Source organism: Mirounga leonina, unplaced genomic scaffold, assembly GCF_011800145.1.
Source record: "Mirounga leonina isolate KUSES-001 unplaced genomic scaffold, KU_Mleo_1.0 Mir_53, whole genome shotgun sequence".
NCBI lineage: Eukaryota > Metazoa > Chordata > Mammalia > Carnivora > Phocidae > Mirounga > Mirounga leonina.
In genome coordinates this window covers 83,005,426-83,025,187 of record NW_023270807.1, presented here as the reverse complement: position 1 = coordinate 83,025,187, position 19,762 = coordinate 83,005,426, and the positions used below count along the sequence as shown (strand labels likewise).

Below are 19,762 nucleotides of genomic sequence, written 5' to 3'. Positions count from 1 at the left end.
CAACGGGGAGAGCCCCTGCCTCACCATCTCGTGGTCAGGAGTGCTGTGAGGGCAGAGACGAGCTGCTGTGCGCACCCCCCCAACCCCCGGGAGAAAAACATCTCACTGAAAACACAAGGCACAAGGCACACACTCCTTACAGGCCTGACGAATCAATGGCTAACTGGAAAAGGATTGCAGCCTCACATTTCTATCTAAATACACATTAGGAATTCACTCATAACCCAACCATCCATTCGGGTTTGACATATTGCTATAGGAAAACAGATTTAAATACTTAACATACCTGCAAAAGGACTCACTGGGAAGCTACGTTAGTGTAGGGCAGAGCCTACCAGCTAGGACACCCTGAGTCCCTGGGTACAAGTGCCCCCATCTGGTCATCAGAGGCAGCCCCATTCACTCCCTTCGTGCCATATAAATGTTGTCTTTTCTGCGGTATCATTTTCTAAGTGGGACAGGAATTAAAACAACAACATTTTTGGAAGCACTGAGAAGTTTATAAAAGAGTGTATTTGGGGGATTCATCTAGTCATTTAATAGATATCCAGTGTGGAGATCTTACAACCTTGGGAAGGTAGCTGTTTTACCAGAACAGAAGTTTATACAGCTGTTGCCTCTTAGGTTATACAACTCATCTGTCTCCTTTGAAGGCTGGTGGATGATTCAAGGTCACCTTGGGTCCTTACTGGGTGCCAGGTAGCATGCTCAGTGCGGAGGTGTCTCAGAGAACCAGAGACAATGTGGCCCCAGCCCTGACAGAGCTTACTGTCAAGCAAAGTACACAGACTCAGAAGTACGTACACAGAACCATCAGCAGCATCGGGATGTGTGCTGTGAAGGCACGTAATGAGGAACCTGAACTATACTCCAGCAGATCAGATAGAGCTTCTCCGAGGAAATGATAGCGAACTTGAAGCCTGCAAGATGAGAGACCAGCTAAGAGACGGCAGGTCTGGAGGCTCTAGGCAGAGTGCAAAGGATGTCTGAGGACCATGGTGTTGAAGCATTAAGTTTAAAAACGAGCCTGGCAGAGCTGGGCAGGGGCCAGAGAACACATGACCTTGCAGGCCAGGCTTAGAATTGGGGACTTAATTTCAGGAGTAATGGAAAGTCACTGCAAGTGTCAAGCAGGGAGACAGACCCCCAAACACATTTTTTAAATGCACACTCTTAGGCTCTAGCCTGGAAGATTCTGGTGGGCTGGCCTGGGCCCCCAAATCTGAATTCTGAGAAGGTCCCCGGGAATCTGATGCAAAGTCTAGGAGCTACTGCTGTGGAACATTAGTTGTCCCAAGGCCCAGCCTGAGCAGCTGGCCTGTGAACTTGCCCTTAAAATAATGGTTATGGTATGAAAAGGATATACACATTCCTCGCATTGTTACTTTATCTGGCCGGGCTGTGTCGGCTTCCAGGTCAAAAGCAAAGCCAGCACAGTCCTCATTCTGGTGACCCTCTCGCATTTGAAATGGGTGTGTGTTTACGGGGGGGAGGGATGGCGTAGCAGCCGTGGTCAGTGCCCGGCCCATGTTCCGTGGACGGCACTCCCCTTCCAGCCACGGCGGCCAGCTCCCACGGTCTCTCCTGCTCCGCCCTCCTGAAGGGTTAACCGGGGCTCCAGCTGCTGAACCCGCTGTGCCGGGGAATTACCGTGTGCTCCCTCCCGGGCAGCCTCGCTCTGTGACTGAAGGTAACCGGTGTTTAAATGGCTCAGCTCCCTCATGCGCACGGCGGGCAAACTCTGAGATGTGTGTTTTACACCGACTCCCAGAGTGGTCGCAGCAGGACTGTGTTCCTGCTGTCTACAGTGGTAATCGGTGTGGCAACAAAGCTTTCCCTGGCGGCCCTCCCCTCCCCGGCTCGCTTCCTCACTCCCCTGCCGAGGTCTTCCTCACCTCCCAAATAAACCACATGCAACTGAATCTTTGTCTCAGGGTCCACTTCTGGGGGTGCGAACGGTCTCTTGCTGTGCTAAAGTGCATTTAAAAAAAAACAAAAAACAGTAGAGTCTGGCTACCAAATTTAGTAAATTATTACAAAGGACGCAAAGAAAATGCGTTAAAACCTGAATGAAAAATTCCATCCATGTATGAAATGAATATGGGAAAAGAAGAGAGAACATAATCTGGTATTGTGAGAATTGTCCTGAGTGCTGTATTCAAAGTTTAACTCAGGAATATCAAAGAAATGGGCCACTCTTTCTTTTGTTCCGCCAGAAGAAAAGAATGCTGTGCAACAAATAAGTAACCTATTCCTCCTGCCCCATTAATATAAACTAATACTTACTGAGGGCTTATTATTAGTCACTGCCCTCACAGCTTTGCACAGCTCACATTCTTAAGTCCAGGTTAAACAAATCAACAATCCAAAAATTTTATATTTACTTACAAAATGAAAAAAAATATTAAATATATTCACACAGATTTACTCACAGCAGAGAAGCCAGCCAACTTCTACCCTGTTAATTCTACCTTAAATCAACCATCCTCAAGCCGTAAGATACACTTTTTCCTTAACAACCCTTCTTTTATTTGTTAGCATTTACTACGTTGCCACCTCATGATCATTTATATCTAAAATACCCAGTGCCATTGCAATTGCTGTGAGAACCAGTGACTGCCTGCAGAAAAAAGTAATCTGAAGTCAATTTTCAAAAATGTTAAAGAAGAAATTAAAATTTTTAAAGAGTAAATCAATCTGTGTTATTTTGAAACATATTGCCTTTTCAAGTACGCCTAACGAAGCATTGAGGTTGGAACATCAAAATGTCTGCAACCATCTCTTAAAAATTCTTCTGCATAAAAAATACAGTGAGAATAAAATGTTCACCTTAAAAATTGAGGGGTCATTTCGATCATCTCCCTCATGTTTCCTTTGCATGTGACTAATCAAATCTTTCAGGTTATTTTTAGTTATGAAAAAAATAAAAACAGTAAATCTGGAAAGATGAAGACAAGAAGAAATCTAAACAAAGTCTCTAAAACCATGAACAATGGAACACTCATTTACCAAATGGAAGCAGATCACTTGAAGAAATTTCACCTTAATACAAAGAAGTGTTAAGTATTCACTCACACAAAGTAATGACAGGTCAGAATTCACTGACTCAAAAGACAGTGTGAGCTAAAAATCTATGACACAGGAAAAACTATTTAGATATGAAACATGTGTGATAGGCTATACAGAAAACTAAAAACGTCTGAGGTTGTTCCCTAAATCCGGGTGATTACATGAAGAACCATGACCACAACTCAGAGAAGACAGGTCACTGAAATGGTCAAATCCACTACAGTTTTTTTTACATAAATTTTGAGTTAAAGAAGACCCTAGGAAATCATCCCAAGGAGATTCTGCTGAGAGGAAACTCTGGCCCTAGGAATCTAGCCTGGAGCCCAGCTAGTGAGTGAAAAGCCTGTGTGAGATTAGACCTGCCCACTCTTCGGAGTATTCTGTTTATATTTTAAACACTATCTTGGCTTCTGAAATCTAAACGCTAGGTAGTCTTACCACCTTGTGAGTCAGAGTCAATGAACTCTGTATCTGTAATTATTACTATATGAATTAGTACTTTGTCTTAAAGTAAATTTCCTCACATGGTATGACCTCATTTTGGAGTGCTGGGTTGGGTAAAATGAGTTTGTTACATTAGTCATAGTTTTAAGGGTAAAAAAAAAAAGTCATCCTCTTGTGGTTAATAATTAAAGAAGTTACAGCTCACCCCAGCCATAGGATAAAATTGCTTTTCTATAAGGATACTGAGACGTGAAATGCCATTACTCCAATAGCATTGCTATGAATTTAGGATCAGATTTATTAATCCAAATGTCTACCTGGCTCATCCATAAGAATGGAAGTTATAAAATATTTAAATAGAAAACTATGTTGCCTTAGGTTTTAAAATACTCATAAAAGGGGTGCCTGGGTGGCTCAGTCTGTTGAGCATTCAACGCTTGATTTTGGCTTGGGTCATGACCTCAGGGTTATGGGATCCCCCTGAGGTGGGCTCTGCACTCAGTGGGAAGTCTACTGGGGACTCTCTCTCCCTCTGCCCCTCCCCCTGCTCACACACATGAGCGTGCTCTCTTTTCTCTCTCTCTCAAATGAATAAATAAATCTTAAATAAATAAATAAAATATTCCATAGAAGAAACTCCCAAAACCTAAGCACTAAGGAATATCTTTCCACTAATCTGCTCTCTTTTTTAGTAGTATCCTCAGTTAATGTAAGGGCACAGACCTATTATTTAAAGATCAAACAAAATCTAGTTCTTTACTTAATAATCCACTGAGCTTAACATTCCAACTCACTCTACAAGTGAAATCAAAACTAAATGACTGAGCTTATATAGTTGACCCTTGAACAACATGGGTTTGAACTAAGCAGGTCCACTTATGCATGGATTTTTTAAAAATAAATATATATATACTACTGTAAGTGTATTTTCTCTTCTTTATGATTTTAATAACATTTTCTTTTCTCTAGCTTACTTCATGGTAAGAATACCATATGTAGTATCTATAACATACAAAATATGTGTTAATCAACTGTTTACGTTATTGGCAAGGCTTTCAGTAACTATTAGGCCATTAGTAGTTAAGTTTTTGGGGACTTAAAAGTTGTACTTAGATTTTCATTGTGTGGTCAGTGCCCCTAACCCCTATGTCATTCAAGGGTCAAATGCAGTACAATTAACATTTTAATAATTAAAAGAAATAACACATATGCAAGTGCTTGGCATGAGCATGAAAAAGAAATAATGTACATTTCTTCACAAAAATCTGACATCTTTCTCATAAAGGATGGCTCTATAAAGACATTGATCAGTTCATTTGGAAATATGAACTGGCATGAAGTAAAATGACTGGAATTTCTAAACTTCTAACACCAAAAAATTTCAACTAAAAGATGAACAAATAAGAAGAAAGCCTGTCTCATGTTTATAAAAGTGTATAAACTCTCTGCCTAATTTTTTTAAGTCCACTACTGATCTCCATCATCATTTTACATTAAATCAAATGCATTTTCAATAATGTCCAAGAAAAGATAACAGAGAACATAAAACATCTGAGATAGAAAACCTCTTTCAACCAGAGTACTTCTAAACAACACTAATATTATCACTTAATACCTGATTTCAGGAGATGAAGAGATTTCATTTGTGTCTGCCCTTTTATTTCTTGGAAATGATGGACTAGCCGGAGGCATCTCACCACTTAAACGGTCTGGGAAAATTCGGTCTTTATTCAAATTGATTTCTGAATAGGGACAGTTGGCAGCACTAAAATATTAAAGAAAAAAGAAAAGAACATTCCCATTAGAACATACCTCTAATTAAAATGACAGGCTATAGAATATAAAATCCCCAAATTTAATTGAATGTTATATATATTTACATATGTGTATATGTATGATTAAACACATAAATATGAAATATTTTATCTCTAAGACATAATTTAAGTATATCTGATAGAAAATGTGTCTTTGCACTAGATAGATGTTTAGATGCAATCTGATGAAATCTTTGGAACTGAGCAATGATCAATGAAGGATCCCCTCTGTATTGTCCAGGGCAGAGCCTATGCATATCTATAGGAACAATCAGCCCCAAGAGAGAAATGCTTAAGACATCATTGGAGGCTTGGTGATGGACAGATGGCACAGATCTGCTTCCTAAAGTGATCCTCCAGACTCAGGGTCTGCACTGGCCATATCATTTCCTTTATAACAGCTGTCCCTCCAAAGGAAGGGGGTTCCCCCATGTTCCTAGCTCCAGGTCCAGCTGTACATCTGATATCCTAGGCAATACATATATCAATCTGTAGTTAATCCTGTTTCTGATATGAAAGGAGCCCAGATGCCAACTTGGATCATAACCCATCCAGCTCATTTCCCTTCTATCGGTGCCCTCTGGACCCCTGGCTGGTCTCTCAGGTTCCATATGGGGATCATTCCTGTTATCCAAGTAAAGGAAATCTAGGTCACTAATTGTTAAATCAATGTTAAGTCAGTATAATCCTCTGCCTAGGCCTCAGCTTTCCAGGCTCCAGAACAACTGGGCAACCTCTGTATCTCAGGCCTCCAATACCTAATGAACCCTCCCAACTACCTGCCCATCTTGCCCCTCTGGTCTTAGGAAGCCTCCCTAAATCTGGAAATTGTTGGCTCTTAGATAAATTATTTTAGTGTCTTGGGCGCCTGGGTGGCTCAGTCGGTTAAGCTGCCTTCAGCTCAGGTCATGATCCTGGGGTCCTGGGATCGAGTCCCGTATCAGGCTCCTTGCTCAGCTGGGAGCCTGCTTCTCCCTTTGCCTGCCGCTCCCCCTGCTTGTGCTCTCTCTCTGTCTTTCTCTCTGACAAATAAATAAATAAAATCTTTAAAAAAATTATATTAGTGTCTTACATGTCTTTTCCTTTCTCTAGGTGATAGTGGGAATGTTGATAATCACCCAGGGAAAATTTTTTAAACAATGCATGTCTATTCTCCACCAAAAAAAAAATCAGATACCTTCTCCTAGGAGGAGGAGGGAAGAGTTTGAAAACTAAGTGATTCTGATAATGGCCTATAAAACTTATCACAGATACGTTATAAGCTAAAATACAATCTTTATTTTATTTAACTACATGCTACTCTACATTATTATCTATGCAAAAGATAAACGTAAATAACATTTGATCATGTGTTGACATAAATGTATATAATACTAACCCAACAATAACAAAAACAATAACCAGTAATATTTATGGAGCGCTCACTATATATCAAGCACTTTGCTAAGCACAGTATTTTACTTAATCTTTACAATATCCTATGAGGAAGGCTTTTCATGAGACAAACTAGGCTTAAAATGCTTAGGCGACTTCAATCTTTAATTATTTCATTCATTTGTTCAACAAGTATTTATCGAGTATCTATTAAGTCCTAATTATCTTTCTAGGCACTGGAAACACAATGGAAAATAAAAAGGCAAGATCTCTGCTCTCATGGGGCTGATATTCTGGGGGAAGATGGGCACTACACAATTGCACAAACAAATTAGAGAGCCTCACATAGTGACACATGCCATGGGGTATGGCCTAAAGGAGAACATGGGGCTGTCCCAGGTGGTGAGGAAGGGCCTCCCTGAAGTGGCAGCATCTGATCAATGCCCTCAAGGTCAGGAAGAAGCCTGCTCTGTCCACACAGGGCAAGAGCATTCTGGGAAATGGGAAGAAGAGCACAAATGTAGGGAAAGCTCGGCATGTGTGGCGGGGGAAGACCATCGACGGCCGAGTGCGTGAGCAAGGGGAGGGTACACACTAGAGGCCGGCAGGGGAAGTATTATGTAGTGTCTGGTAGGCCATGGTCATGGGTCATGAGCTCAGTTGGTTTGTTTACGTCTGATGTGAAGCCACTGGAGGACCTTCAAATAAGGGAATGGTATGGTTTGATGTACAATTTAAAACAATCACCCAGGGTGCTCTGTGGGGGCGAAGATCTCAAAGGGACAGAATTGGAGCAAAAGAAGTTATGTAATTGTAAAGACATCATGGTGACTTGGATTTGGGTGGCTGAACGGTCATGGTACCTCTGCGATCCCTCCAAAGGAACCTGTGCATGGATGGGTGATGGGGAATGACATTAAAGAAGGATTTAAGAATGGTCTGTAGGTTTCTGGCTTGAAGACCTGGGTGGTCATAGGGATACCTTTTCTTTTCTTTCTTTTTTTTTCCCCCTGGAGATGAGAATGATGAGAGAGAAGCAGATCTGGGGACAACATCAGGAATTGTGGACTGTTTATTAAACAATGAAGTAGAGATGTTGCTTGCCCAATGTCACACAGTAACAAAGTAACTCAGTAAGACGAGCGCACTATTTCATTTATCTTACTGCGAATGGGCATACTATTTTAACTCATTTTTATTCATTTAGCAATGATGTGAAGGGAGAATTCATCACCAACCACAATGTCTCTTCTGAACAAGAATCCTTCAAGTACCTCATGGAATCCTTTATGGGATATTTGTACTAATTAGTGTTTATGGATATAAGTAACAAAAACCAATTCTAAGTTGAGCAGAAATAAACTTACTAAAGGGCATCAGACAAGTCAGTAGGAAGGCTGAGTAGTCAGGCTTGGTCAGGAAGAAAGGTCCAACCAGCTCTCCTCCCCAGACACAGTCTACACAGGATGGGGGGCTCCTGGGGCTGTGGCCCTTACTCGCTCCCCAAACCCCTCAGCCATGTCCACACCTGCCCAACCCCCAATTCCACAGAGACTGCTAACACCAAGTGTGACCTGCCTTCACATCACTCCTCCTGATGGAAGACCCAGGTGGTAGCATCTGCTTGGCTACATTTCGGTTTTCTGCCCACACAGTAAGTGCCACAGGCCTGAGGAAGGGGGAGAGGCCCTGCTCCCTGTGGTTCCCCTGAGGGACGTGGAGCCCTGCCTTACACCTATCTTGTTTCAGACAAAATATAAATGACCCAGGGCTGCCTCATAATAAACATGTTTAAAACCAAATTCATCATCTTCAATGAACTCCCCTCTTCTGAAGAAAAAAGGTAAGAAATACAACCTGCTCCTCCTGCTATTTTTGAATCTTTGTTTCTGACAAAGGAAATATATTAACTAAGCCTCAGATTGTTATCTTTAACTCTGTTATCCTTTCTTCCTCATATTGTGTATTTCTATGACAAATTTACCTCCTTGCATTTTGTGACAGCAAGAAAAAAAAAATCTAAATATAATTCTTTGGTTTTTTTGACAAACAGCATGCTGCTAATCCTATAAATACTGCAACCATCATGTTTCACTCACAGTTAAACACCTGGCTTTACAATTACTGAAGATCTATCTATATATCTACCCTAGGGTTTTATCAGATATGAAGCAAAGAAAATGAGAGTCCTGTTCTTAACCCCACCCACTCCCACACTGGGAAGACCCACAGTATTCTTAAGATGGGCTGCATATCCCCAACTACACACAGAGTGAACAGTTACAGTTTAGAAGTCTTAGAATATAAGATCTATGAGAACAGTCCCTTCACCTATTTGTTGACTAAGTAAAGGAAAAATAGATCTCTCTAAGATCACTACATACAAAGTTGTACAGCTCACAGAAAGGCAAGGCTGCAAAACAAAATAAGACCTACTGTCTAACTATCTGCCTTTTTGGATTGTTAGGGCCAGAGAGGAATTTCAAACTCTCAACTTCAAGCAGGGGAAGCGAGCACAGCCCTCCCAGCATGGATTTACTAATGGGCCAGGCTGATCTATCAAGGGAGTCCCGTCATGAGCAGCTATCAATTTTATGCTGACACCCTCTCGTCCTTTGAATCCTGAGAGAAGTAAAATGGGTTTACATACCTCACATTTTTACACCTGCTATGGGGTAGAGAAGGAAGCCAGCTGGTTCCTGAAGTGGATAGTGACTTAAAAAAAAAAAAAAGGTATGCCACAAAATGCAAATGAAGTGTGCTCAAGTCATGGGCAATCCCTTAGACAGAAGTCAGGAACCTGGTTCTAAGGTGCTCTGCCACCCTATCCACCACTTACTGAAGAGTATGCACAACTTGTGAGACCGTGTCTTCTCACTTGTAAAATGAGGATGAGAGCAATACTAGAGTTTCCACGGCTCAACTGCATTATACATGCTAAGTGCTTTCCTTGCATTATCTTGTTTAACTCCCACAACCCTGGGAAGTTGTTCCTTGTCTAACACTTGTTTTACAGACATAGAAATTGAGGCTTTAAAAAGGGAACTTGCTCAGTGTCACTTTATCAGTTCTTGGCAGAGTCTGATGATGAACTCTGGCTGTCCTCTGTTACACTGTATGGGGGCAAACAGTACCTTGCAATATCAAAGAATGCCCTTAGCCGTAATCTCTGACAATGAAATCCCTCTGAGTACCGTCTTCGAGCAAGATACTGCCGTCATAGAGCTAATATGCATTGAGCCATTACTTAACCTCTTTGCCAGTTTCCTTGTTCTTAAATTTACAAGGTTCATACAGTTTTAAAAGTTACTAACTTTATAACTCACCAGTGCTGATCAAACTTCTGTAGAGAAAGTGGGTTCTCATTAGGCTTATAATCTCTAGTTTCTCATGTACTAAGCTGTGTGTATCATGTATAAATGGGTATACACATGTATCCACATACACGTAACTCTTTACCACGACATAGTTCCTCAGAGAGCACAGGAAGGAATTCATGTAGGGTTACACAGCTATCTACATAAGGATTTTATTAGGGTACACCCTGTTCTACTGGCAAATAATTCCGTATCAGCTTTGCACACAAATATCCCACCGACCCCTCTAAGGAGGCAGTTTCTCCTAGAAAAGATTGGTCCAGCTTATGAGGAAAGGGGGACAGACTGTCTTGTTCATTTCTCCCCACTGCCACCTTTAAAATCCTTGTAACTGTGAATACAATTTAAACAATTAGGTAATATCTTCAGTTTTCTGAGTGATCGCATAATCGTTCTCACACTCTGTCATGACAAAAACCTGAGGCAGCTCTATCAGGCCACTTGCTTTACATGAGAGTCTAGGAGTTACAAATGGAGACTGAAGTGCCATCCAAGCCTGGGATGAATTCTGGTTCTGCCACTGTCTGATCCTTGGGCACATACTTAACTATTCCAACCCCGTGTCCTCACCTGTAAAACAGAGATTAGAACAGCACCTGCTGTGAGGATTAGGTGGGATCATAGATTAAGTCCTACAACAGTGCCTGGAACATAGGAAGTCATCAATAAATCCCACCTGTTGTCATTATTCAAAAAGGAGAAGCAGACTAACACGTAACTGCTATTCTGTAAAAGAGCATCCGCAAAGATAAACAACAGCATTAAAAACTCCGTAACATGCCTCATTGGTGGAGACTCTCTGCTTCCCTCAGGGAAAGGGTGCTACCCCATTCATGCCTCTACGAAAAACTGTTTGCACCAGACTGGCCTCCTTAGAGGGAGGGACCCTCTCGTCTGTGCGGCCCATCACCTAACCCTGGACCTGGCCCAAAGCAGGCACTCAGTAAATATATGTTGGAATGCAGGGATGGATGGGTGTTGAATCAATAGGATGTTTACAGTTTGCAGGTGTCTGTTCAAATTTTTAAAACTTTCCATGGACTTTACAATGACCTTTTAGAGGTTGTTGGAAATACTCCCCATTTTTTTCTTATTTATTTTCTCCATAATCAAATCTTACATAGAAAAGATTCACTTCTGAAGGCACTAGAGATGCAGAATATCTACTTTCATATAACTTTAGTTCTCCTTTAATCTCCTCCCCTTCTTTGACCTTGCAGTAGCCGAAACAAATGAATCGACAAAGGGAAACACCACGACACCACCCAGATTAATGCTCCCTTGCTAGAAAGAGAGCATTGAGCCATCTGGCTACTGAATATCCCTAGAGATAAGAATAACATCCACACTCAACTCACTCACTGATTATTTACATTTCAACATCTGAAAACATCACATTCTCAAATTTCATCGCTGAGACACATGTTCTATTTCTAACACCTCTTACATCAAATTCAACTATTATAATTTTTCAGAGACGCTAACAACAACTGCTAGTCAAAACACAGCCTTTTGCTTATGTGTTCATAAAACTGATTATTCTTGCTAAAAGAGCAACTTTCCTTGTTATCTAGGCAAAGAATGCATGTTTTGATTTATGCAGTTTCTCCGTAAATTAATCCAAAGAGAATTTTCTCATTATGTTTTCCTAAACACAGCATTCTCGGCAAGGACAAAAGTAAACGCCACTGAAATGACCCTTTTAGAGAATATCCATGATGCTGCAGCTATTCCACAGTCTACTAATGAAATGGAAAACAGGCTGTGCCTGTTAAGGATTAATACCCTGCCAGACCCAGAGCTCTGAGTGTTGTAAATAGGACAGTCAGGGAGACTCTGGAAAGCCAGCTGAAAGGGCTCAGAAGAAGGGACGAGTGCAGCAGCTGACGGTAGCTGCCAACTGTCTGAGCCACACGCACCCTCCTCCTCCCCGAGGCTCGGCCAACCACTAACTCTGCCCCAGACTCACGCACGGAACTGCCAGTTATGCCTTCCATCCGAAGGAGCAACAAACTTCCTTATCAATACATGTCTTCCAGCCAGAAGGTCTACTGCTTCCTCTCTCCTTCCAAAAAGATGAGTAATTCTCTACTGGTTCCAATTATACTGAAAGATTTCTTTACCACATTTCTCCGTAAAATCTTCCACGACTCTCTCCACAATTTCCCCCTTCTTTTAGCAAATACAACACTGCATCTCTGAAGAAATGCTCCAAAGATGATCACTGAAATTTTGTGAAATGGGTGTGGCTCAGCTGAGGAACCCTCAGAGGTCCCTGGCACAGTGGGGAAAAGGTAGTCATAATGAGCGGCAAGCGCCATCAGGCAGGGGACAGGACTGTCACCAAAGACCTCGCCACGACAGGCAAACCTCTATGCTCAGACCAGAAGCACTCCTAAAGAGACGATGGACATTGCTTTAAGGTGTGTTTCCTTTCCAGAAGGCCAAAACAAAAATTTCAACTGCACCCCAACAACGTATCATTATTTATGTTTTTTTTTTTTTTAAAAAAAAAGCTTTATTCTTTTCCTTCATAATTGGAACGAACTGCCTCAGTCCAATGAACATCTTGGGGTTGATACACGTGTCAAAGGTTCAATATTACTGTTTTGTATCTTGTATTTTAATTATGTACAGCTTTATATTTCCATTAGTCCCTGAGTTCTCTGAAGGTTGGGTCTATGACTAATTCTTGGAGTGGGGCCTTGAGAGGCAGTGAGAGGGGAGAGGTCAAGAGCACAGACCCTTGAGCGAGACTGGGGGCCAATCCCTGTCCCCCCTCACCAGCAGTCAATCAGTAAAACCTCTCCAGTGCCACAGTGGCCTCACTGAAAATTGGGAGAAAATAATACTAAAACTAATAAGGTAGTTCAGAAGGTTATCCATAAACGTAAAACAGAGCAATACCTTGTGCAGAGTAAATACATACTCAATAAACGTTAGTTATTATTGAAAAAAACTCCTCAAAAATATTCAGTGAATGAAATAATTTATTAATACACAATGGAAATTTAGCATGCTAATGAATTATTTCTGGCACTTAGACTTACATAATGCCTGAAAAATAATCTAGCTGCCTTCACTCAGCAACACTGAACAACTTTTAAGGTGTAGTATTTTAATTCAGTTTAAATTAATCACGTAACTTTGGGTTGGCACTTACACAAACAATGAAAAGGACTTTTCTTTTTTTTCTTTTTTCTTTTATTATTACTATTTTTTAAGCAGGCTCCATGCCCAATGTGGGGCTTGAACTCACAACCCTGAGATCGAGAGTCGCATGCTCTCCCGACTGAGAGGGCCAGGCACTCCTGAAAAGGATTTTTAAATGGGTATTTGCAAATGGAATCACCACCCTATGTTTAGACTATTTACTCTGGAACAGACTGAATCCCATAAAAATCTCAGGAGCGTTGCAAAAGGAAGATAAGCAGTATTTGTGGTTGCAGAGATGAAAGAAATAAAGAGAGAGGGAGAGGAAGGAAGGAAGGAAGGAAGGAGGAAGCATTAATTACACCAATTTTACAGTTCCTATTAACTCTTAGAGGAAAAGGTAGTGCAATCTTCAGATTTTTCAAAAGACCCAGATTCACAATGTGTACAGACTAGAAAACAAGGGATCATTTTCCTTACTGGGTAGCCCAATTAACATGTAGTTAGAACACTTACATTGACAAATGATTATTTTAATTCATCCCTAAACAGGTGATGCTTTTGTTCCTCGAAAATCTCAGTCAAATCATAGGAATTTCTAGGTATTTTGGTAATATTTTTAAATGTCTCCAAAGAGCCCCAAATTGCCTAAACAATACATCAAATTTCAAATGTATAATTTTGGTTTCTTTTTTAAGTTACTTAGGGGTAAATGAAAAATACTGAAAAACCCTGTTTTGGATCAATGCACTCTCAAGTGTGACTATTTATATTTGTGCTTCTTGTGATCTTTGCTGGTATAATCTATGATAATCTCACTTCTCGTTATTCAAAATTGTTGAGTCCCCCAATCATATCGTATTCTACCAAACAAAGACCTCCAACAGGGTCTGCCTTCTTCTCATTATTAACGACCAACCCAAAGTGACTCTTTCAGAAGGTGAGTATCTGTACACCTGGTCAGGCTGTCAAGAAAAGGCAAATAGCTAGAGTAAATCCATTTTAGACTGTGAATGCATTTTTCTCCCAGGAAGACTTAACTACAGATATACTCTTCGTTTTTATAGGATCACCATGGAAACTACATTTCGTATAGATCAAAATATAAAATTAGCTCACATCTATTAGTACACATGGAAATCATTATCTTACACATACATGGGATGGGCACCCTGTCTTTGACCACATAAGGAATTCCTGTGTGAGTGGCAGCACCACATACCTGTGAGGGCCCAGGTGTCTCACTCTCTTAAAATGGCCAATCCCTTTACATCCTGGGGTTGAGCATCCGCCATGTTCTGAAGCTTCCATTAATTCTAAGGGGCCTATAAGAAAGCAAGGGGAAAAAAATGAGAGAAAGAAAGAAGGGGCATAAAGTTAACTAGAAGGCTGTAAAATAAAAATTTAAAATCTTAAAAGTCTTTATTTTTAAAGGTTTTTCCCTATGCTTTTGTTCACACTATTTATCTTTCTTCAATAGTGAAACGGTAGACTTTGATCTAACCCTCTTTCAATGTCAAATTCCAGAAACATCTAAATGTGAATTAATGAGGAGATTCTTCCAATTTTCATGAAGTAAATAACATAATTAGTATATGAATACTGGTATACTGTGAAAATTTCAGACACCACACCAGAATACAGAGAAACAGTTACAGATCCCATTCATACTACCCCCTCCACATTTCATACACTCCCTCATCCTGACCACTTACATTAATGTGTAATGTGCTAGATGTTGTTCTAAGCATTCCCATGTGTGTATATATACATGTATCAAGTTTTTGGTTTCATTTCATTTTGTCCTATACAAGGGATAGCACAGATGTGCACTATTCTGAAACATTTTTTTCCTTTGGTCTTTAACTTCAGTTCCATCTCAGTGGTAATATTCTTTAATGGCTGTGGCACAGCGTCTGTATTATGAATGCACCAGAATTTAACCAATCTCTGTTTCTAAGGTTTGTTATTTTAAATATACTGTAAGAAACGGCATGCATGTGAATTTTTGTACCTTTATACAGCCTGTATGTAGCATCCAGAAATGAAGCCACTAGATGGGGGACTGCATGCTAAACTTTTTAAAACCCCTCAGTAATCTATTGTATTTCTTATATTTTTTTTGCTACAATATATATGTTTTCTTTCAAAGTTGAAATCACAGTATGTCAAGTTCTCAGTGCTTACTTTTTTAAAAATTGAATTTAAAGGAAATTTTTACTGAGGTTATTGTAAATCATATGCAGTTTTAAGTAATAATTCATAGGGAGAGCCCTTGCACACTTTGCCCAGTTTCTTGAAATGGTAACATTTTGCAAAACTATAGTATAAAATCACTCCTGATACATTAAATTTTGACAGACTAAGTCTGACAAACTATCTTCCAAAAATTCAGTATCAATTTTAAAAGATGAGGAGTACTTCTAAATAAAAGTAAAAAAATCTATATAAACTTTGCTTTTTCAAACATTACATTTTTTCTTTTATATTTTTGTGACTACCATGTGACTGAAAATGTAGGAAGAGGAAAAGGATTACATAGAGAAGAAATACACAGTGAGAAAGAAGTAGAAAGAAAAGGATAGGAGAAAAGAACACTTTAAGGACCCTACACAAGAACATGGAAACATTTATTTAAGTTATCCTTGTGTCTCTTACTCAAAGGAGGCTGAAGAGGATGCCCGGTTTTTGAACACCAGCCCACAGGGTGAATATCAGGACAATCTGCATCTACCCAGTAATCATAGCAACTATTCCAGCCATCAAAGTGAACCTGGGTAACAAAGAGAAATTAACAGTACAATTCAGGTCACAAAAAATCCTACAATAGAAGTTCTACCCACCATAGCCATTTTCATTCTCTTCTAAATTATACAGTAGGTTTAATACCAAATATATTTTTTCAATTATTTAAATTATTTCATTTACACTATGAGGAAAACAGGCACTTTTGACCTATCTTTAAATTATCTGTCCATCAAGAAATGTCTTGCCAAAGGCATTTTTCCAGCAGTACTTCTACAGAGATACTATTATGTATATCTTCCAACACTAGAACAACTTGAATACATAACATCTTCATATAAGCAACACCAAACACCCAGTAAGTATTACTTAAGCAATGAATAAATCAGGGCAGGGAGGGAGGATGGGAGGGGGGGAATGGAGAGCCAGAAGGGTCTTCCATATAAAAGTCAACTCTCCCAGAGTTATGCTAATAAGGCTTTTTAAACAAATTCAACATCCTATTAGAAATACACCCAGTTTACAAAATATCTCTCCATCCAACGCATTTCTAAATATCATTTTTTTCTCATAAATAATTACAATATCTCTCAAAGAGGTTTTAAAGAGTGGTCAGTGCCATTGTTATTGGCCACCACGTGAAAGAGCAATTGGTCCCCCAGGCAGGGTCACTAAGGATCAGCTAGGTAGCGTTTAAGTATTACATATATTTTATCTTTTAGGGTGAAAGGATTTACCAAAAGGCTATATATATTTTACTTTTACATCAAGTCTGCCAGCTAGATTTCCTTAAGTCTGTGAATCCCTTACTCCTAACAAGACAACAGATGCCAGATGGATAAAAAATGCAAACATTAAAAGCTGAACAATAAAAGTTCTAGAACAATGTACGAGTGAATGTATTTATAATCTTAGAGTAGGATAACCTTTGTAAGTAAGACACCAAACTCAAAAGCCGTAAAAAAAAAAAGATTGTTCAGTTTGACTACATGAACATTTAAAACTTGAGAGTGGCAAATATTCTGTAATGAGTGGCAAATACCACAAAAAAGATGGAAGACCCATGAGAAACCTGAAAAACACATTTATGACATATGTAACAATGTACTCTGTTCCTTAATTTATACAGATATCAGACATCAACATAATAAGATTAAAAGCCCAATAGAAAGATGAAAAATATAAATTGCTCATAAATAAGAAACTAACTATAAATAGTTGGTAAACATAAAAAGATTATCAATTTCACTTATAACCAAAAAACTACAAATTAAAACCACAAGATGCAATTCTTTCAACGTGTCAAAAATGTTCCATTTTGGTGATTCTTAGAGCTGGTGAGTATGAGAATAAAAAGCTTTCTCATGGACTACTGACAGGAGTATTAATTAGCAAATACTTCTGGAGTGTTATCTGCAGTAACAATCACTTAAAATATATCATCTTTGACTATTTGATAATCTCAATAACTCAACTCATTGTTTATAGTAGAAAACAACCTTGGTATCCACCGTTAGGAGACTGGCTAACTAAATTATGGTACATCTACCTGTATGACAGAATAGTACAGAGTTGTTAAAGTACATGTATACGGGTTCAAAACAATGAATCCACTTTCTCAAGCTGAGAAATCAATTAATCCTAGAATCAAAGCCCACAGAATTCCACACCTGGAAGAAATCATAGGTATTATCTTAAAGAAGAGAAGAGATCACACAGCTAGTCAGGAGGAGTAACCAAGCCTAAAATTCAAGGATCCAAATAAAATTATTCATTTCATTCACATACACTGAATATAAAAGTAACAGAGAAAATTACTTAAAGTAACCCTTTCCTTTCCTCTGATCAAAAACAATGCTCAACTAACAGTGAGATGACATTCATGATACTTTTCTAAAAATATCAATTTATGCTATCAATGCTACCAAAAAATGAGCAGACATAACTTAGTGTTACAGAAAGTTTAAAGTGTCTTAATTCTCAACTAATCAAGTGGTTACTCTATTTTACTAGAAACATGAAAATTTCCTGGATTCTGATCTTGCTATTCCTAAATCCCATTTCTTTTACACTGGAATCAATGTTCACACATGATTCATGTCTGATTTGTTGTAGATAAACCACTACCTTTTAAAAAATTCAGGTATCTTTCTAGAGCAAACATACTCAATCCTAACAAATAAATGGTTCTCCACCCTGGATACACACCAGAATTTTCTCTATGATGAAAAGGAGAAAGAAATAAAAGGGGGGGAAAAAAGGCTGAGCCTTCCTAGGGATTGTTAATCCATAGGTTTGGTTTTGTGCATACATATGTTGTTTACTCAACTTCTAAGTAACTGTGGTGTGCTCTCAGAATTGAGACCCATGGACGTTAACTGGTACATTATTGTACATCAATATAGTCTCTGAAAATCTTGCGATCATCATAAATAAAAGGGTTCTTTTTAAAGTTTCCTTACATATGCCTTTAAGAATGTTTATGGTAGATCTAGCATATCTGGTGACCACAATGTTTCATAGTTTTCCGTGAAACTGAAATCTTGGTTTGGCAATGAGAAGTTATCTATCTAAGATTTATGTACTTTAGATACCATAGATAAATCTAATACCTCCTATAAACTAGGTTGGTGGACAATCTGGAGAATCTCGGTAGTTTAAGGGTTCAATTTCGGAGATAAAATTTAGTTTAAATATTATGAACAGAGGTAACAATAAAATTCTCTCTGGTAAGTACCAAATACACTTAAAAATGCTATCTGAAATCATATAAAAATCAATATATGCAAAAATTAATACTAACCCTACCAGATGAAATAGTTTTATTAAAGTTTGTATAGTTTTACTTCATCTTTTGTACTTCTACTACTTCAGTCGCTGACATATTAAGAGGTTTTAAACAAACAAAAAACCAGACACTTTAATAATGTTAAGTTTTACTCTTGCTGGGGACTATTCTGAAAAGAAATCAAATGTCTAACAAAGAACAAGAAAGGAAGATACATAAACATACAAAATGAAATATTTAAAAATTTTACAAACCCAAGAGACATACCAAATATTTATAATACAAATGTTCCACTATAAATACAAGTATATATGAAAGCAACTCAGCAATAATGCTGAATTTAATAAAAAATCTGAAGAAAATGAGATGAGGGGTGCCTGGGAAGCTCAGTCAGTTAAGTGTCCGACTCTAGATTTTGGCTCAGGTCATGATCTCAAGGTTGTGAGATCGAGCCCCAAGTTGGGCTCTACGCTGGGCATGGAGCCTGCTTAAGATTCTCTCTCTCCCTTTCCCTCTTCCCCCCATCCCTGCTCTCTTTCTCTCTCTCTCAAAAAAAAAAAAAAAGGAAGGAAGGAAGGAAGGAAGAAAGAAAGAAAGGAAGGAAGAAAATAAGACGATTATGGATCAAAGTATAGTGAGGAAGACTTAACTCACACATATTTAAAATTACAGTTTAGGAAACTGGATACATTTTTATCTTGAAGCATTTTTTGGAAACTTCATAAAACCTTAATACCTGTTATTGACAACTTATCAAGAATAAGACAGATAATATTTTAGAAAGCACACTATTTCTTAAAAAGAGAAAGGTTTGGTCAGATTTTCTTTTCTCGTGAAAGGCAACTCAGTAAAGCACATTATAGACCCAAGTGCTTATCTTCACCCTCTTCTGAAATTAAAGTTATATCTGCAAAGGTATAAAGCCAGGAGGACAAATGGAGAAGAGAAGTGGCTGACAGGTGAGAAGTGATAGCGATGTGTGCGGAAGGCAAATGCAG

At 39.0% G+C, this 19,762-nt stretch overlaps 1 protein-coding gene across 6 annotated transcripts in view; it reads right to left on the bottom strand.

Moving 5' to 3' along the window:
- The window catches only part of L3MBTL3 (L3MBTL histone methyl-lysine binding protein 3), a 120,109-nt gene that overhangs the window by 24,754 nt on the left and 75,593 nt on the right, over positions 1–19,762 (bottom strand). For all 6 annotated transcript variants that reach the window (XM_034990610.1, XM_034990611.1, XM_034990612.1 and 3 more), the window contains 3 exons: positions 15,890–16,004; positions 14,454–14,556; positions 5,129–5,278 (listed from right to left, as the gene is read on the bottom strand). In XM_034990610.1, coding sequence (XP_034846501.1) covers positions 5,129–5,278; positions 14,454–14,556; positions 15,890–16,004 — 368 coding nt within the window. The remainder of the gene's footprint in view (positions 1–5,128; positions 5,279–14,453; positions 14,557–15,889; positions 16,005–19,762) is intronic.